The sequence below is a fragment of the Rhinolophus sinicus genome, chromosome 15 (genome assembly GCF_057876585.1).
Source record: "Rhinolophus sinicus isolate RSI-liver-muscle chromosome 15, RSI-T2T, whole genome shotgun sequence".
Lineage (NCBI taxonomy): Eukaryota > Metazoa > Chordata > Mammalia > Chiroptera > Rhinolophidae > Rhinolophus > Rhinolophus sinicus.
In genome coordinates, this window is record NC_142515.1 from 22,051,266 (window position 1) to 22,071,902 (window position 20,637).

A 20,637-nucleotide genomic window follows, 5' to 3' on the forward strand; every position below is an offset into this window, starting at 1 on the left:
AGTTGATTTGTAGCTAATGAACACTAATTATCTGGGTCAGGGCAACTGCAATGATGCTTAATTTTGGCTGGAAGTTCAGAAAAAGCATCCACAAAACTTACTTGGATAAATGTAATTACTAAAAATATCTTTATGTTCTGAGAACACTTCTGCTTTCTGGCTAAGATGGAGTAACAAGAACTGGATTTACCCTCACACGTGAAACCAACTATGTAAAAAAGCAGATAAAATATATGAAATAACAGTTTTTTAAAGACATTGGACATCAGACAATAATGGCCAGTGATCTCTGGGGAGTGGGAAACAAATGAGTCCAGTGATTACTCCAGCTTACTGCCTGAACAAAGTTTCTAAGGTCTGGCACAGGGAAGAAAATAGAAGCAGAGCCTGGTGGAGGGGACAAGGCTGGGAATCTGGAGAGGTCGAGGATTCTACAGCTCAAAGGACAGTGGAGAGAGCTTTACAAAGAAACTTTGGACATCTGTAGAGTGGTGGATACCCTTGAATCTTTAACTGAGTCCCAGTAAGGGCATTCATGTGGGGAAACTACTGGAGGCCAGTGAAAGAACCACCTGAAAATATTAACAGAAACAATGTTTCTTGCTCCCACAGGGCTCACAGTCTTTCCAGTTCCCATCAACCAGAGTGGACAACTTATTAATTCGTGGGTCATTGCTTAGAGTACTCAGAAGCATTTTTGTCTTAGCAGCAAGGCAAAATTAGTGCTAGAGTCAATGCTGCTCTGGTCTCACCCAACAAGTCAAAATGCAAAATAAGACCCAAAGGATCAAACCAGCAAAGGTGATAAAATGCAATCATGCACATTTGGGAATTTTTGTTTTTATTTTGAAATGGTAGCTTTATTTTTTTATAAGTTGGTTAAAATACAAATTTCTTTAATAAACTAAGATTTTTCAGTAATCAGATGATAGATGTATCACTAACACCCAAGGATGAAAGTGAAATGTACAGCCAGACTGAGTTGTGAATAGGACTCTTAGATCACCAATGGTGCAGCGTCAAGATCTCAAAAAAGAGAATTTGACTAGTTTAACTCAGTCTGAGAATTTATTCCCATTGGGCCATATTCTCCTAATCCAATCAGGGTCACAAAACACAAATGCACAAACTGTGGGTGAAGTCAGATGAATGTAGGAGGCAATGGTTGACATCTCTAGTATAAGAGTCATCCATTTCTAAACTCTATGAGGGTGAAGAGCAGTACCTATTTGTTAAAGGTTGAATATTGGTGATAGTTAAGACCTTGAGAGGGGTGAGATCAGCCAGGGAGAATGTAGATGGAGAAGAGCCAAGGACAGATTTGACATACAAAATATGACAGTGGGAACAAGCGGAGGAACAAAAGAATTACAAAGAATCCAGAGCTGCATGATACTTCACATTACAGTGTTTAAAGGAGGTGAAAATAATCAATAATGCTAATGGACAATTTTTATAACAGGAGGTCTGAATGACATCTAGTGGATTTGGCAATATAAAGGTCATTGCTGATGTTTTTAACAGAAGTACCAATTGTTTGGTGGGGTCAGAGGCCAAACTGCAACAAGTGTACAATGAATGGGGAATAAGATAGAGACACAGTATCTATTATGTATTATTTTACTAAGAAGTCTGATTGAAAAGGGAAGGAGAGGGCCGGCCCGGTGGCTCAGGCGGTTGGAGCTCCGTGCAACTAACTCTGAAGGCTGCTGGTTCGATTCCCACATGGTCCAGTGGGCTCTCAACCACAAGGTTGCCAGACTGGCCTCTCAACCACAAGGTTGCCGGTTCAACTCCTCGACTCCCGCAAGGGATGGTGGGCTGTGCCCCCTGCGACTAGCAATGGCAACTGGACCTGGAGCTGAGCTGCGCCCTCCACAACTAAGACTGAAAGGACAACAACTTGAAGTTGAACAGCACCCTCCACAACTAAGATTGAAAGGACAACAACTTGACTTGGGAAAAGTCCTGGAAGTACACACTGTTCCCCAATAAAGTCCTGTTCCCCTTCCCCAATAAAAATCTTTAAAAAAAAAAAAAAAAGCACCAAAAGAACACATTAAAAAAAAGAAAGAAAGAAAGAAAGGGGAAGGAGAGAAATTAAAGGAAAATTACAGGGGAATGTAGCATCAGTAGAGGATTTTTAAATTTCATTTGGGATAAAAGTCTTGTGCGTATTTGTCAACGGAGGAGAAGATAATAGACAGGATGAGTTGAAGGTGCAGGAGGAAAATGATGAAAGAAAGAAGAATCTGTGGGAGCTATGAGGGAACAGAGTCCAGGACATAGGTGGAGGCGTCAATTTTTAAAAAATATATTATTTAATACAGTCAGTTAAAAAATATTCTATCTCTGTTCCTCTTTTCCTTTTTTCTTTAAGTTTTAACTCAGCTTTGAAATGGGTAATGCATTCACATGATTCAAATTTTTTTAAAGGTACAAAAGGGTATACACTGAAAAGTCTTGTCCAACAGTGGAGCAAAGATGTAATGGTCACTGTAATGAGAAGGCATCTTAACAAAGCGGGCAACTCCATAGAATATAAAAGAATGTACTATTTACTTACAAGAATGTAGGGTCGGAGTAGGCAGATGACCAGCAGTTCTGCACAAATTATTCTCTGCTAAGGGACCCCTGTTATCGTATTTTTTTAATGGTATAGCCCAAGTACTCATAACTGACAAGACAAAGAATGCAGTATGTGCCCGGGGCCATACTCCTCGGTGGTCTTGTGAAAGGTGATTGTTTATAATCGATACTAGGGCCAATTTGATATTTATCTCAGTTGTCATGCCATGTCAGCCATTACTAACAAAAATATCTATGGCTACATTTTAAGGAACACAGATAATCATCAACTACAAGGCTTTGGTATGCTTTGCTAAGGACGTTAAGGTTGGTCAAATGTCACGGCATGCAAACTCAGGGATACAAAGATGGAATTGGTTTTGTTCACGTCAACATCTATGCAATCTTCTACCACCACCCGCAGCTTCCTAGTTCTTCTTCCCATAGACAACCAAATTATGATGGTAGATAGCGGTGATAGTTGCATAACCTTATGAGTTTATTTAATGTTACTTAATTGGCTACTTCAAAATGGTTGAAATGGTAAATTTTATGGCATGTATACTTTAACATAATAAAACCAATGTTTTAAAAACATCATATAGCTAGAAAGTGGTCAAGCTAGGATTTAAACCCAAACCTATTTGAGTCTAGGGCCCCTGCTCTCAACCCTGGGATTTCACGGCCTCTGGAAGGAGCAGCGAAGCATGACCTCTGGGTGCTTGCTCTCATTATCTTGTGTGACCTTATACAAGCCTAACCTTTTAAGGCCTCTCTTTCTCAGCTGTTACATGATAAGAGTAGATAAAATATCTTTGACAGTCCCTGCTGGTTGAAACCTCCCTGACAATCATCTATCCATTGATTTTGATTTTACAGCATAGAATGTCCCAAACCTGACTCCTGACCCAGATACCACTTGCATCTGGTGCACTCTGGGGACAAGGAGGGAGACAAGCTGTCCTCCCCTTACCTCGCCCCTCCCTCAGGGGTTTGCCCTGGAGTTGGGCCAGCCCTTGAAGAGGCCTCCACTCCCCCTTTATTTCCCCATTCTGGGAGAGGGTTCAGGCTTGGCTGTACTCCAGGATAAACTTCCACAAGGCAAGAGATAACACAAAGTCAAGGTAAAGATCAGGGCAGCCCTTAAAAAGACCTCTGAGCCTTAGAGTGGCTGCAGCTCTCCTACTCCCCAGCTGTCCGTCCTGCCTCCGACACCCGGCCACCATGTGGGAACTTTTGGCTCTCTTGCTGCTCACCCTAGCCTGTTTCTTTTGGCCCAAGGTAAAGTGCCCTGGTGCCAAGTACCCCAAGAACCTCCCGTCCCTGCCCTTGGTGGGCAGCCTGCCATTCCTCCCCAGACATGGCCATCCGCACGTGAACTTCTTCAAGCTGCAGGAAAAATATGGCCCCATCTACTCCTTCCGCATGGGTAGCAAGACGACAGTGATGATTGGCCACCACCAGCTGGCAAAGGAGGTGCTCATCAAGAAGGGCAAGGAGTTCTCCGGGCGGCCCCAAGTGGTAAGCAGTGCCCATCAGGCCTCCCCTCTCACTCGCCCCAGGGGTTCTTCAGTTCTTTAGCCAAGACCCTGCCCGGAATGACCCTTTCAGCTCCAACAACGTGCAATTCTTCCAAAAACAGGCTAGCAGGGGTAAGGGTGGAGAGGGACCCCTCACGGCCCCACCGAGCCTCTAAACTAGGCAGGAAGAATGAAAGGGAGACTTCGTTTTCCGGGCTGCCCCAGAGGGGGAGTGGGGTAAGAGCAGTGGACTGAGGGGATCAGGGAGCCCTCACCCCTGAACTGGATTATGCTCTCTCTCAGCCTAGACTTCCCAATTAATGAAAATAGTGCATAGAAAGAGCTTAGCCTAGTGCCCACCGCAGCAAGTCTAAACACTTTTATGGATGTTACTCCTCCTGTGAGAGATGGGGCTGGTAATTCCTGTCCTCCATGGAAACTGCCGGGGACGAGTAGCCTGGCTGGGAGGGCTGGGCTTGCTGTTTCTGTGGCGCTGTCCTCAGAAGCTCCAGCTCACGGGAGCATTTCGAGGACAACGAGGATCCATCCTACTGACGTTTTGGTGGCGCTCCTGGGGAAAGTGGGGGGCCTAACCATCCAGGAACACTGCCTACACTCCATCCCAGCGCCCTGCTGCTGAGTACTCCCCTAAACACCCCAGGAAGGGTCCCCCCGCCACTCATCTTTGTTCTTCCTTGGACCAGTCAGCCAGATTTGCTGGCCAACTCCCTCCCTCCCAACACTACTGAGCTCTTCTCTCCAGTGCAAAGAGGAAGGGGGAGGCCAGTTAGCTGGGGCTTGTGGCTCAGGGGAGAGAACGGGGAGCCTTTGGACCCTTATGCTTTTGGGATGCCTTTGGGAAGAAGTGGCTTGGGCCAAGTTCAGACTGGGTGGACAAGACATCTGCACCCTCCAGATGTGGCCCTGTGGTGGGTACATAGCCTTGCAATGGAAGGACAAACAAAAGGGAGATGAGCTGCTGTGGCTTTAACGTTCCCTGGAGGGCCAGGGCAAGGCGGAGGTCTGGGCAGTGCTCAGTCTCTACAAGCCCCACCCCTGCTCCTGCCCCCAGGACCGGCACAATTCAGAACATTTATCTCTTCAACAGCAGCCCTCCCCTGGTCAGAAACATGAGAAATGAGAGGCTCAGAGAGCACCCTGTCATTGAACTGCACCCCAGAACCCCTGCATTCTAATTCAGGGTTCTTTCTCCTCACTGTCTCACTGATGGAACTGGAATTGGGAGTAGAGGGGCCTTAGGCCCTGCCCTACCCCACAAGGCCTTACAGTCATGGTGGTCTAGAACAGGGATGCCCCACATGGGGGCTGCGTGGTGGGCAGCTTCCTTCTCCCTCGGGAATGGGGAGCGGGAGGTAGGAAGCCCAGGGCAAGGGCGGGTGGATGGTCTCTGATTCCTACAGCCTTTCCTGCTCTCCAAAGACTACTCTAGACATCCTGTCAGACAACCAAAGAGGCGTTGCCTTTGCCGACCACGGTGCCGCCTGGCAGCTGCATCGGAAGCTGGTCATGGCCACCTTTGCCCTGTTCAAGGATGGCAACCAGAAGCTAGAGAACATCAGTAAGTGCCCGGCTGGCCCCTGGAACTCTGGGGGGAGAAGAAGGTTGGGTAGGGGAGGAGGGTTAGGGTTGGCCCAGTCTATTCGATAGCGTTTTCTTGGCTACTGCTGCCATCTAGTGGCCATCTGCTACCTGTCCCTGGCTGAGACGGAACTGAGAGGGGGTGAAGGAGCTGCTTAATGAATCCCCCAGTCTCATGTTCCTCTCTCTCCCCTCAGTCTGTCAGGAAATCAGTTCATTTTGTGATTTCCTGGCCACCCAGAATGGACAGTCCATAGATTTGTCCTTGCCTCTCTTCCTGGCGGTGACCAACATAATCTGCTTGATCTGCTTCAACATCTCTTACAAGAAAGGGCACCCTGCGCTGAAGATCATCCAGAAATACAATGAAGGCATCATGGATTCTCTGGGCAAAAACACTGTGGTAGACATATTCCCCAAGTTGAAGGTGAGGATGTGACCAGGCCCCTCCTTCAGATCCCAGCAGACCCTGACAGTGTCCCCAATTCTTCTTGCTTACTGCCCAGCTCCAGACCCACCTTTTCCTGACCACCTCTGCCACATCGACTTCTGCCTGCTCTGAACCTTAAAACCTCACGCTTCTCTACGTAAATAGGTTTCGCTTTTTAGTTATGCATTTCACACTCATGATAACGGCTCGTTTATTTACTAATTGCCATGTGCCAGTATTGAGCATGCCACATGCATGAATCATGGCATTCCCCTGGGAGGTAGGTGTTATTGTCCCCATACTGATGAGAATACAGGCTTTGAGAAGTTCAGGAACTTGCCCGAGGCTTCAGACTCAAGTCTATCTTACTCTGAAAAACTGGGCACACAGCAGAGTCTCCTAAGTAACCCTCAAGCAGTGCTTGGTGTTTGATTGAATGGGAGTGGGAAATGGAGACCACTCCCTTCTCCCTTGTTTGGAATTGTCCTAGTTATCAATGATGGTCCCATTTTGGCTGAAGGTTGGGGTTGGAGTGGGAACCCTCCAGAGACAAAAGGCCAGGATCTGCCTCCAGGAGGGATTCTGGTAGCTGTAGAAGCAAACTGGTAGAGGAATGAATTTGATATTTCTTTCTACTTTCCAGATTTTCCCTAACAAAACCCTGGAAAATATGAGGGATTGTGTTAAAATGCGAAATGACTTGCTGAATACAATCTATGAAAAACATAAGGTAGGTCATGGTGCAGAAGAGATCATGAGTTAGGTTGAAAGTGTCATGAGAGCAGGGTTAGGGTCCATTTTGGATACTGTAGGATCTCTAGCACCTAACAGAGAGCCTGGCACATAATAGGTGCTCAATAAAAACTGACTTAACTAATGAATAGGGGTGGGGAAGTGAGGAATTGAAGAGGATCCTATAGAAGGGACCTATCCACCCCCAAAATTTAAAGAGGACCTCGCGCTGCCTCACCTCCACAAGCTCATACGTCCTGGCTAGACTCACTCCACTCCCTCACTTCCAAGCGGACGAAGCCTTTGTATCTCCAGTCTGGGATGGAAGTATGGCAGGGTGTTGTATGTCAGAGGAGGCTCCTTCCTTATCACTGTTTCCCAACCTTACCCACTCAGGAGAATTTCAGCAGCAACTCTATCACGAACATGATAGACATAATGATCCAAGCCAAGATGAACTTAGACAATAACAACACTGGCCCCAACCCGAATTCAGAGCTGCTTTCAGATCGACACATCCTCGCCACCATCGGGGACATCTTCGGGGCTGGCCTGGAGACCACCACCTCTGTGGTGAAGTGGACGACGGCCTTCCTGCTGCACAATCCTCAGGTGGGCCTCTCCTTCCTCTCATCTTCCCAACCAGTACTGACCGCAGTGAGACTCACCTCTAGCTCCAGACAGGGAGAGGCAAGACGCCCAGGCCTTCCGTGCAGGATGAGTGGACTGCCCTGGACTGCAGTAGTTGGCTAGGCCCTAGCACGGAGCTGCCCCATCGTCTGGAAGGAAAGCTTAGGCTACAGAGCCACCACTGGGAAGGCTGTGGGCCAGCTCTTCTAGATGTGACAATAGGATTCTCTTCTACACCTATGCTCCTCCTGGACTTAAGTACTCTGGTCGCATCCACCCTTCTCTGGCCCACAGTTGCAGAAGAAGATCCAGGAGGAGATTGACCAGAATGTAGGTTTCAGCCGCACACCAACTATCAGTGACCGGAACCACCTCGTCCTGCTGGAGGCCACCATCCGAGAGGTGCTTCGCATTCGGCCCGTGGCCCCTACGCTCATCCCCCACAAGGCTGTCGTTGACACTAGGTATGCCTTCCCTCCCGATAACCTCCAGCCCTGTGACGCATTATTCAACACTGCTTGCAGCTCACATGGTCCCTCCTCTACTCCCCCACTTCCCCAGCTTACTGGTCAACCTATTGTCAACCATTTGACTTTCAATCATCCTACCCATGACCCCTTTGATCCATGTATCCACCACCCGGTAACAGCCAATGACTAATCCACAGATCTGCCTGACCTCCCTCAGAAGCTGCCTGCTGTCCTGGTGACATGTGGTCGGGGATGAAAGACTAGTGCTCTATGCTCCTACCCAGTGCAATAGCCACAACACACACACATTACACCAGCTCAAAATGCACACCCACATGTCCTGACAGATACGAATGTCCATGTACAAAAGTGGTGATACTTAAGTGCTTGTCCGGAAGAGAGGGCTGGATTCAGATTAGGTAAATCCGGCAGAAGCTGAGGAAAAGATGAGGGAGTGGGCGTGAGGGAGTCCAGGGCTCTTTTCCCCAGGTAGGGGGCTGTGGAGGCTTAGGGCCGAGCAGGTAGGGGAGGACTATTCCAGACCTCCTTTTCCTCGCCCTCTCTGGAGCAGCGTCGGCGAGTTTGCCATTGACAAGGGCACAAATGTTATCATCAATTTGTGGGCACTGCATCACAATGAGAAGGAGTGGCACCGGCCCGACCAGTTCATGCCAGGTGAGTACGTGTTCTGTCCTGCTCCCCGTAGCCTGCTCTCTGTGCTCCACTACTGCAGCACCACCTCCCCTCTGCCAAGCTGGCAACTAGAAAACTCCTGGCTCCAACTACATGGACCTGTTGATACCCTCTTCCTACCCTAGACTTACACAAACTCTTCACAGCTGGGATTCCTACTCTCTCCTTCCACCAACTGCAAATCCCCTCCTCTAAGAAGCCTTCTAGGCATATGTGTGTCTCCCATTAAGTTGGCCCTCTCTCCCCTTGGATGGTGGCATTTTCATGTTGATCCTGCTTCCTTTCTATCCTTCCTGAATATTTCATTTCCTTGGTATTATTAAGGGTTACCTGAAAGCAAGGCTGTATCTCTCCTTAGGCTAGGGTTCCCCCCGGTAAGGTGGTCCACCGCCTCGGACTGGGGCTCCTCAGTCAGGGCAGGGGCACTCCTCTCCTTACTCTGGCCCTGGCCCCTGCCTGACGCCTCTCCATGTCCACAGAGCGCTTCCTCGACCCCACAGGAAGCCAGCTCATCTCGCCGTCATTAAGCTACTTGCCCTTTGGAGCAGGACCCCGCTCCTGCGTAGGTGAGAACCTGGCCCGCCAGACCCTCTTCCTCTTCATGTCCTGGATGCTGCAAAGGTTCGACCTGGAGGTCCCGGATGATGGGCAGCTGCCCTCCCTGGAGGGCAAACCCAATGTGGTCTTTCTAATTGACTCTTATAAAGTGAAGATTAAGGTGCGCCAGGCCTGGAAGGAAGCCCAGGGTGAGGGTGGCACCTAGAAGCCATACCTAGCACTCCACCCTGTGTGGCCCCACAGCACAGAATTACTCTACGCCACCATCTCCTGTCATTCTTCCTTCCTCATGGCCCACTCTGCTCCCTTTTCCACCCTGCAGCCCTGACAGAGATGTGCATAAACTGAAGTTTTTCTTTAAAAGGTCCCTGTGCAACTCATTCCTTTAATTTGCTCACTCATTCTTTCACCAAATATTTTATTGAGCATTTCCTATGTGTCACTCACTGTCCCTGGACACTCAAGCTCCCTGGTCGCCTGAAGCTGACATTTCTAGCAAAGGGTGGCAAATAAATAAGCATTTCAGAGACTCACAAGTACTGTGAAGTCAATTTTACTAGGTGATGGTGATTTGAGAAGAGAATGGCAGAGGTAAGGGGTTGCCACTGCAAACTACTGGTTGGTGGAAGTGTGAAGAGCTGGGGGAAAGGGTCCTAAGCTGAGGGAGCAGCAGGTGAGAAGTTATGGAGGTGGGAGAGGTCAGTGTGGCTGGAGCAGAGTAGAGCAAATGAAGGAGAGAGTGGTCCCTGAGGTTGTTGGAGACAAGGGCCAGGTGCCTGAAATGGAGACTTTGTAATTAGCAGGAAGGAATCTAGGTTTTTATTCCAAGTGTGATAGGAAGTCACTGGAGAGTTTAAACACGTAAGTGGACAAGTCTGTATATTTTTAAAAGATCACCCTAGTTGCTGAGTGGAGACTGGTCTGTGGAGGGATGAGCGTGGGGCAGGGAGGAGGAGGTGGTTGTGCTGGTCCAGGAGAGCAGGACAATGGTGGCTTAGACCTTGATGACAGCAGTGGAGATGGCGAGAAGTGGGTGGATTGGGTTTCTATTTTGAAAGTAGAACAACGGCTCTTGTTTGCTTTGACCCAAACAGGCATCACTGCATGGACACAAAGGTTTGGCTTTGGGGGAATGTGTGTAATCCACAAACTCAACCCACCATTACCCATCCTTTTTGTCTTGGCTCCAAAGACCAGCAGGTCTCCTTGCCCTCCTCCTGTCCTGAGGTAGAGACTGCCAGGAAAGGGCTTCCACAGCAGCCTTCTGCTGACGTACCCCAACCCCAGGAAGTATAAAAATGCTGGAATCCAGACATTTTTGTACCTTGAAACCAGCATCTTTAAACCTTGACCACTGGCCAGTCTGCAAATGAAAGATATCCCAAGATGCCCTAGGAGAAACTGGCCCTGCCCTTTAACCTAGAGAGAGGCCCCAACCCCAGCTCCCTGGCGCCAGCAAGACCAAGGTCAGATCATCAACAACCCTGTCCTTCCCTTCTGACTGGAGGAGGGTTCTGGAAGGGCCAGCAGGGCAAGGCTGAGACCCTGTCTGGCAAGTTTTCAGAGAGAAGAAATCAAGGGAGCCCCTGAAAGGAGGGAAGGACGAGGTTTTCATTACAGCAGTACCTTCTTCCTTCAAAAAACTTTGTTAATCAGTGGCAGTAGGCCATTCCCTACTGTCTCCCCAACTCAGTCCTGGCCTTCACTGGCCAGTGAGTCTGGGGCCTTGCTAAGGAGCCCGTAGTAGAGTTTGTGGGCAGCTGTGGCTGACCTCAGGCCCCCTCACAAACAGCCTGGAGAGATGCGGACACTCCAGTGAGCTGATGGGAAAGGGTTAAACTGGAGAATGGCCCCCTCCCTCTCCTGGGTGCCTCTGCCCGCATCAGCTGGCTGCTGGTCTAGTGCCAAGCTACCCGCAGCTCAAAGCAGAGGGGAGTGGACCAGCTGGAGGAGTTAAGTATTCCAAATTTGCTCAGAATTTGAAAAGCATTTTGCAAACTATTGATGAACAGATAAATAACGAGCAGAAGGTCTGTGTCTCCTATAAAAGCAGTGGGTGAGTGTACCTGGGCTGGAAACATCTACTCTCCCACTATTGAATCAGATCACTGAATGGCAGGGAAATGAAACTGACTTTTCACTTTGAAGATGACAAAACTGAAGGCCAGTGGGGGCGTGGGGGAGGGGATTTGCCCTAAGTCACACAGCTACTTAGCCGGGGGTCTGGGACCAGAACCTGAGATTTCAATGATGCAGGATGAGAAGCTGGCCATGCTCTCCCACCTGTCCCGTGCCCACGCGGAAGGGCTCTCAGGTGTCTAGCCAGGGAGCGTACCAAGCTGAGTGCCTTTTCAGTCAATGACCTCGTGATCTTCGACGCCTGCGCAAACTGCCCTTCTCCTACCTGGGAGACCTTTGCCCACTGACTGAAGTCCTCACACCCTGAGTTCAGAGTGAAGCTCTCCTCCACAACATCTCAAGACTACCCACCCACCATGATTGTCCCCTTTGAGCACCCAGCCTCTGTTCCTTGGTCCTTAATCTCACATGCCTCAGAGAACCTGCCTGGGCTTAAAATGGGCGTGGTGTCCCCTATATCTCTGGAGTTCAAGACCGAGCCCTCTCACGTTCTTTATCCTGAACGTCAGCCCCTGACAAGTGCGTTAGCCATACAAGAGAACTGAGTCGAATGCTCTAGATCACTTGCTAATTGGTCCGGTGACAGACTCCACGTCTTCATGGATGAGGAGGCCCTGATCTAAGGCTAAGTAGAAGGTTCGTGCCAAGACCCCAGTCACCGTGTGGGCCTCAGATGGTCCTTAACCAGTGATGTGATGGTAAATAAACGTTGAACAACCAGTTCTGTGGTGCTGCTGGTGGGGAACTGCCCTGATTTGCAGTGTTTGCAATTACAATGACGTCAACACTCCCACCATGACCAATTTCAGGCCACTGATGTGATGTCACTGACCAGAGTTGGGAAGAGATGCACAGCAGCATTGCTATTTACCTGATAATAAATCATGGTAATAAATAGTAAAGACCATTTCCTACAGCGCGTGAAATTCCCGAAAATTTAATCATCAGCTGTTACGAGCTCTAAGAGTTGGCCGGCCCAGGAGAAAAGGGCCTCCCTGTTCTTCATGAGAGCAGATCTCCAGAGCCCTCATTCTGAGGGGAGGGCACCCCTTCCCTGGTAACCTTGCTGTGAAGTGTGGGTGGGTGATAGTGCATGTTCTTGTGGGCCCTCTGGTGACCACAAAACCTGAAGCAAATGAGGAGTCACACTCAGAGGTATATACACCCAGCAGGAGTCCAATCAGAGAGTAGGGCGGGAAGAGGTCCGACCAGGAGTCCCAGGCTCTAGTCCCTAGATTCCCATTTCCCAACCCGGGATCTTAGACCCACTGCTAGTTTCTTGAAGCCCCGTTTTCTCATTTGTAAAGTGGGGGTAACTTACCACCCGTGCTGACCATTATCGAAGGCCCTGGAGAGGACGAAAAGCAGAAAGGGCTGTGTGAGCAGGAGTTTCCACACCAACGGGAGTTACAGAATATTAGTAGTCAGGCTGTGGAGGCAAGTTTGGTGTTGTCATTTACAGACCAAATGTTCATGGGCAACTTACTTGGCCTTCTTAAACCTCAGTTTTTTCATCTGTAACATGGGTGACTCAAGCGTACATAGAAATAGTACCACCAACCTCAGTGTTGCTGAGCATTAAACATGGACCTATGTTATGTTCAGTGCCTCAATACTGGCTTTATTTTCATTGCCCAGATTCAGACCCACAAAATAAGTCCTTCTCTAAGGGTTTTATATGAACCTCCCAAAGGCCACCAGCTTGGTGAGGAGGAGCGGGTGTGTCCAAACAGGTCCCTAGGAAGGACAGCACCTCCAGGAACCTACTCGTGTAGCTGTAGATGGCCCTGCCTGCTGCCTGCGCCTTCCCTCCAGAGCCAGGGCAGGCTTGCAGCTGGGGAGTAGGTGGACAGCCCAGAGATAAGCTTCGCCGTTCCCACACAGAGGGTATTTTGTAACATTTTCCAGTAAGACTGGGTCTCTTGAGACTTCTTGCTGAGATGTGCAATGGAAGGTTCAACTGTGGTGAGGAACAGGTTTATACAAAGTGAGGAACAACTGCAGATCCAACAAAAATCCTCTCCCCTTCACAAGCCACCAAAGCTCTTTTTATCTCCACAGAGGAAGCGCAAAACACTCTTGCAAGGAAAAGATACAAACTTTTTAACTCCTGAAAATTTTAGTGTTTCCAAGGGTTATCTGCAGCAGATACCACTTGTCCCACATGGGAGACCATTTCAGCACTGAGGGGCTTTGGTAGGGGAAGCCAGGCTGGGTGTGGGGGCCTTCGGAGGCGTATGACAAGGCAAGGGAGAAAGGGGAGAAAGTAGCTTCTGAGGAAACGGGCCACACCTTTCACGCTACTCCCCTGCTCAACACACCTTTCTCTGGTTCCCCCACCTTTGAAAACAAAAGTTCACGTGACACCAACATTAAGACTGTCACGCCAACTAGCTGATTGCATGGGCTTTGGAGTTAACCGATGTGGGTTCAAATCCTGGCTCTACCACTTAATTAGCTGCATGACCGTGGACAAGTTAGTTAACTCTGAATGCCTCAACCCCATTCATAAAGCAGGAATAATTAGTTCATACCTCAAAGGGCTGTTTTGAAGCTGAAATGAAAAAATGCAGGTAAGATGCTTACACAAGAGCCAGCGTTGTAAAAACAGTCAACAAATGAAATAAAGACAAATCATTTTTATTACCAGCTTCACCTCGTCATTTCCCAGAATGCAGCTATCTAGAAGGATTAAATTGCTCAAAGCTTTAGACATGACACCCACTCTCCTGCTTTTTTGTGCTTTTCAGCACCTGGCACATAGTAGGCATTCAATAATCTACAGAATGAACATCTACCTAGAACTCCCTTTACACCTTTCTTCACCTGGCAAGCTCAGGTGAGAAGTCTGAAGGCTGCCCTGAATCCCCAGGTGGGCTATTCTCTTGCAGTGCGCTGTGCACACACGCTTCGTGCTACTCACCACGTACTATGAAACTGTCTGCTACTAAAACTGTTACATGCCTTTCTTCCTCTCTAGACCAATAGCTCTTCTAAAGAGGAGCAAGGTCTAAGGCATATTTGAATTTCCAATGCCTAGTACATGGTAGGTGCTCGATAGAGGCTCAGCTCTTAAGTAAGGCCAGTCACTTGCCCCCAGCTGGAAACCCGAATCCCAAACAACTCCCAGGACCCACTACCCTTTGCAGTAGGGCCGTCAGCCTAACCTACTTTCCTTCTCCAGAGTCAAACCCTGTTTTGGACTCCCCCCTTCCTCCCCACACTGAAAACTGAGGAAACTTGAGAATGAGAAGTTTCTTGAAATTCTTGTTCACCAAAGCTACTCTGGTTCATGCCTCAGGGCACTAGTACTGTCTCCACTTGAACTTGGTCACCTGGGGCAACAGACTGCGAAATGAGGAACTCAGTGACCCAGGAGTCTGGGGCACAGTGAGGGGCCGCACAGACCTGGGCATCAAGTGTACTGCACAGCCTCTGGCACGCAGCCTGTGCGAGTTGCACGTTTTTGTGCCACTCAGACAGTAAAGAAGGCAGGAATGATGTACTCCCCGTTCTTCTCTGTGGTTTTAGGACAGAACTGTCTCTGGATGCCAATGTGACTCCACTGGGGTTAAGGAGCCCAACAGTTTTGAAGGAACTAGTCAGCAACCGTCTCACTAGAGTCACTCAAGGGCTGGGACAACAGCTGGAACAGCGTCGTCTGGCCCAGGATCAAAGATGGGAGCGGGGATGTCTGGCTTACCCTGGATTCTTGGAAACAATAGAGCTAATTGCAGGGTAAACCGAGGCTAGGTAAGACAATCTGCCTGCCAGCGACCCCATTACTGAGTGCTCCACTTGGAGAGGCAGGAACCCCTCCCAGAGGGTTCCACATCATCTTGTTTTGCCCACCTGTAGGCCGCCCAAAAAAAGGTCTTCCTGGCTAGAGGTGAAGGTGGCCACTTCCCTTCAAGCTGGGACTTACATCTGACTCAAAGTTCTGAGGACAGTCTTAAGCAGAGTAAAATGACAGTACGTCTTAGGAAAGAATCACTGTCCCACCATGGCAGACACTGGCACACCAGTGGCTCCCCTGCAGCTTAAATATCAGTTCTGAGGTCCCTGCCTGGTATGCAAGACCTCCAACGACCTCCCATGACTCTCCAATTGTCTCTGAATCCGTACCGCTCACTTCATCTCAATCTACCTCATATTGACTATTTCACACAGGTATGTTTTTTTGTCTTCCTGTAAGTACAATTTAACTTCTGGGGGGCAGGGGACTGGCCTTATATATTTCTTGCGCATTCTCCTTAGCCTCCAACGCAGTGCTGGGCATCAAGTAGGAGACTCCCTGATACATATTTTGCATATTAAATCCAAGGCCAAGCACCCATCCACGTTGCTATCACATCATGAAGAGATTGCACAGTGCTTGCTTCCTGTCGAATGTCATGTTTTAGCTTCAGTTTCTGACAAAACTTGTTTTTGCGTTTTAGGGTCTGATTTTAACCTGTTTGTGGGACTTTTCAAAGTATTCAAATGTAAGACACACACCCTTGGCAGAGAGAGGGTTTGAGGGAACTTCCTCAGCGAAGGGTGTGGCCTCAGGAGCAGCATTCCTGGGCCTGCCCTTGGTTCTGAGGTTTCTGCTTGGCCCAAGAACCTGCCCTCCACTGCTGTGTGACTTATCTCCGCCTCTATGAGAAGGAAAAAGCGATTGCAGTTAGGAATCTTGAGGTGGGACTCCCTGAAGTCTGAGGTAGAGGAAAAAGGAACAAAGTGCCTCGAGAAAAAAAGCACAGCAGCATTTTTGGGATCCATTTTATTTGGGCTTCTCACAGTGGTTAGACCCACTCTGTCTTCAGAACAATCACAGCACAGGAAACGCGTCACCGAGACTGCCCAGAAAAGTCTGACCAGCTGAATCTTATTGCTTAAAATACACATATTCACAATAACTGACAAATGGTGATGTGCCTCACATAGGAATGTGTTAGCATTTGCAAATCTTCCGACTGTAGCACCAAACCCTCAACCAACCCCTTCCTTCTCATTCACCTGGAAAACCAGACTCAGTCAAATCCCCCTGACCCCCTAAGCAGTCCTTCAACTACCCACTGCCATGCGTCTCCTTGTAGGGTGGCCTCCGGTAGCAGGGCCCAGACGGTGACCGCTGGAATAAAACCAGCTCCACCGGTTCCATTCTTCTTGTGCCTTTAAGGTAGGACGCTGCAGTGAACCCAACAGTTAACGCTCAGACCAGTTCCCCACTCTAACTGGGGAAGGAAACTTGAGAGGGCCAGAATTCTCCATTTGATCAGTTAACTCTAGAAGGGTTCATTTTGGTAAAACTTGATCTTGGAGACACTTCAGTGAGTTGTTTGGGATTTTTTTTTTTTTTTTTTTTGATGGTGGAAGGAAAGGCTTCTGAGGGCTGCTGAGGCACCCCCGCCCGCTCTTGCCACACACCAGCTTGCTTGCATACACTGGGCCTCATTCAGCAGAGGGAGGTAAGCCCTGTGGTATCTGCCAAACCCTCCCGGCAATTCTGGGCACAGCCGACATCTGGGCTCCAGCTAGTCCAAGCTTGTCACTGAAGATCCAATTAAGCTTCTGTCTGAAGTTCCACCTTCGTCTTCTGTCCCAAGTGGTTGTGGACACCCCTCGGGGGCTGATACTCAGGGCCAGGAGCAGCTGAGGGAAGCAGACAGGTTCAGAGCACATTTCCATTTACAGGGAACAGAACCAGGCCTCCGAGTGTCCACAGAGCAATGTGCAAATTGCAGTGATGGGCAGAGTAAAACCTCTACCTCGAGCACAGCATCGCTGGCAGACACGGGACTGCTGTCGAAATGCTGCTGAATACACCCGAGTACACAGTCAGACATTTGTTCAGTAAACAGTAAATGCGTAAAATAAATTACCTTGAGAGGGCCATATTTGCTCCAAATGTGTGGTTAATGTGAGCAGAATGGCTGCCATTCAAAGTATATTCACAGGAAAACAGGGTTGGGGGCTCACACGCAACGGACAGACACACACGTTACCTAAAAAGTCACTGTATACGGACTTCGCTTTGTTCGACATGGATTTTGGTTTTGTGGACTCCAAACACACTCGTTCACCTCGCAGCCTTGGATTTGTCTATTTTTGTATACATATATATATTTTTCCTTTCTTACCATAACGTCAATGCCTAGTCTGAATATCCTCGTTCAAGAGTGGGGGAAGAACCAGACTCTTCATATGAACAGGGCAGGGCAGGGAATGTTTTCTTTCTCCACGCAGATACCTATCAAAGCTCAACTGGTTATCTGAAGCCAAACTACAGTAAGACGGGTCCTGTGGTCCTTCTGGACGGCTGCCTGCACCCCCCTCCCCGGACCACCTGGACTCGTTACATAGGCTACAGCAATTAGTTACCCCACTCACGGGGCAGGAAGGCATGGAGGGCAGGGAAAGGGCATGAAACCACAGATAACCAAGGCATTTTTTCCAAGTGGTCAGTTTAAAAACAGAAAAGGGAAAAAAACAAAAAAACAGAAAAAAAAAACACCTTATTCAGAATCAAGAGAAAGGGCTGTGGGCGACCAGGCTGTGGGGATGTCCACCCACAGGACCCACAGCCGCATTTGTTCAGAGAACAGTGAGACGCCAAGGCCCACAGACTGTGTGCTTGGGATGGGGGAGGGCCCTGGTCACCTGTGTGCACAGACCAAAGGGCAGAGATGCAGACAGCTGCACCTCTGCCCACCACCACGGCTCAGGGCCCCCTGTGCACCCATAGAAGTGCCAGAGGGAGCCCTCACCCACGCCGGTGCACAAAACACCTCCTTTTGCCTCAACTGTGGCCAGGCTCTTTGAAGGCCAACTTGGAAAAGAGCCACAAACTTCCCTTTTCCAGAACAGAATTCTTGCCTGCTCACTGGTAGAGTTCTTGTTTTTAGCTTGCTGTTGTTTTTATTTTTACTTTTTAAGAAAAAACAAAGAGAAGAAGACAGCAGAATCTTCTACACGTGAACCAGTCTGCAGCCGGGTAGAACCTGCTGGGCAGGGCCCATCAAGGACGCACCATGACGCATCGATCCCGTCACCTGGAATTTGAGAGCACAACAAGCCCCCCACCAACCTACCACACAACTGCCCGTCAGCTCTCATCCTCCCACAGAATGAGCCCAATTCTGGTGGCAAGGGGTGACGATGACCCCTGGATTGCTGCGGGCTTCCTGCTTCACCCACGGCCGAGACCTGCCACCTCTCCAAGACTGAGACACAGGAGGTTCTTATGCTACCACCAAAAATGCATTCCATCACCAAGAGTCACCCCAGGGCACAGTCTCAGCCCCCTTCTTTGGGAGCTCCTAAAACACATCTCTCCAACCCAAGCTGATAGTGAGATGTGACTTGAAAAGGGGGGGAAGGGGACGAGGGTGGGGTGTGAGGAATGAGTCACAGAACCGACTTCTCAGCCCTCCACAGCACTGTGCTTCTGTGGGGGAAGAGGCATCCATACCCCAAACTGTACCTGGAGATACAGGAAAATGCAGGAGCAGAGGGGAGGAAAAAAAGAAAAAGAACAAGGAAAAAGGACCAAGTGGCTATACCACTTTCTGTGAAAGTCACTTAATGCTTCTCTCGTGGTTCCCCCTACCCTGGTTGCTTTACCAAGTTCCCGGGTACAGGCAGGGCCTGCTCTAGCTGGGGGAGCTGCTGCTCTGGGAGTTTGGGGAGTCCTGCTCATTGATGGTGTTCAGCAGCAGGCACGCGGGCGGCCGCGGCAGGTGGGGGTGCCCGGGCTCTCGGGGCTGCTCCTCGGAGGGCTGGCAGAGCCCTTCCTCCTCGTCGCCAGGGGGCCGCACGTGGCAGCTGTCGCAGAAGTCCAGGGGCCCATCCAGAGCGTCGTCGATGAGCGCGTTGAACTCTTTGAGGTCGTCGTCGTGGTGGCCCCGGTTGCACACACACACTTCAATGCCCGAGTCGCCCGTGAAGCGGCGATGTCTGCCAGGCGTCTTGTCCTTACTGGCCGGCTCGCAGCTGTAATCTTTCAGCAGCTCCTCCTTACATTCGGAATCCTTGTCCAGGAAGGCCCCAGGGACCAGCTCCCCCAGGCCGGCCACAGAGCTGCTGGGCTCCATTCCAGGGGCTTTGGTGGCTGCTGGGTTGGCTGGCATGTCAGAGGGCTCAGGGTCAGCAATGATGCTTGGAGGTCTCGTGCTGCTTCTGCTGGGCCCAGACAAGGGGCTGCTCTGTGCCCCCTGAGAACCCCTGGTGGGATCGGCGCCTGGGGGGCTGCCACCCGCAGGGCCACACTGTGCAGGCAGCTGCTGCTGCTGTAGCTGGAAGGCACTGTATGGTGGGGGAGGAGTTGGAGGTCGGTTCACCACTTCCTCATAAGGAGGTAGTAAATAGTTTGGCAAAAACCCTAAAATGGGGAGGTAGGGAGGAGAAATTACTGCACTGGCAATTGTCCTAGGACAGACTGTAAAGCTCACAGTAAACATATGTCTCTTCTCAACCCCCGCATACCCACCGAGGGACAGCTATGGCTCTTGGTTGTGGGCAGGGCAGAGGGCTGTGGGAGTAACCTAATCTAGCTTCTGGAAACCTGAGAGCCCTTAAAGCTGCTTCACAGACAAAGATTTCTGCCTGTCTGGTCTGGAGTGAAGGCAGAGGGTTAGGCAAATGTGGTGGATGGCCAAGAGACATTTCTGCCTGGAATGGACCAGTTTCACATGCACGCATGTCTCATGTTGCATGGTTAGACTGTGTCCTCCATCTACGTCCCTTGGGCCTCAGGGTGAAGGGACCCTAACTTAAGACTCTCTGACCACTTTTTTCTTCCCCCCAACCCACCAGGTGTACACCACGAAGGGGCCCTTTTTCTGGGAGGTTAGAAATCTGTGTTGTGTCTCACTCTAGAGTGGGTGGAGGTGGTCTGGAAAGACAAACCAAACCTCATCCTGAATCAGACCAAGAGTGAGTGGGTTACCAGCGAAGGGTGAGATGAGGGGCCTGTCATCCAAGACTCATCAAGAACATGCCAGGTAAGTTATCTTCTGACTGTGCTACATGCCTTGCAGCATTGATGATCTAATTATACTGTAACAATAATTGCTAGCATTTATTGAGCACTTACTATATGCCAGGTACTGTGCTAAGCACTTATCCCTTCCAGATGTGGAATTCCACATTTGTGGCCACTATTTTCTGTACAACACCCTGTAGGATGGCTTTGGGACAGCTGCACAGCTGGGCCTCCACTGACATTTGAGAGATCATGTGTAAGGAGGCACAGGGAAGTCAGGTGAGCGCCCTTCCCTGAGGCACCAAGTTTCTTGGTTCTCAGGAAGTCCCA

General features: G+C 49.6%; 2 protein-coding genes across 5 annotated transcripts in view; one reads left to right on the forward strand and one right to left on the reverse strand.

Moving 5' to 3' along the window:
• The first annotated feature begins 3,707 nt into the window (after positions 1-3,707).
• On the forward strand, positions 3,708-9,729 carry CYP17A1 (cytochrome P450 family 17 subfamily A member 1). Its single transcript, XM_019725022.3, has 8 exons — positions 3,708-4,089; positions 5,529-5,667; positions 5,885-6,114; positions 6,761-6,847; positions 7,246-7,461; positions 7,774-7,943; positions 8,521-8,624; positions 9,122-9,729. The coding sequence occupies exons 1-8, from the start codon at positions 3,793-3,795 to the stop codon at positions 9,403-9,405; spliced, it is 1,527 nt and encodes a 508-aa protein (XP_019580581.3). The 5' UTR covers positions 3,708-3,792; the 3' UTR covers positions 9,406-9,729.
• Positions 9,730-16,089: 6,360 nt separating this feature from the next.
• The window catches only part of WBP1L (WW domain binding protein 1 like), a 52,592-nt gene continuing 48,044 nt past the window's right edge, over positions 16,090-20,637 (reverse strand). For all 4 annotated transcript variants that reach the window (XM_019725023.3, XM_019725025.3, XM_019725027.3 and 1 more), the window contains one exon: positions 16,090-19,704. In XM_019725023.3, coding sequence (XP_019580582.1) covers positions 18,977-19,704 — 728 coding nt within the window. In that variant the 3' untranslated portion in view covers positions 16,090-18,976. The remainder of the gene's footprint in view (positions 19,705-20,637) is intronic.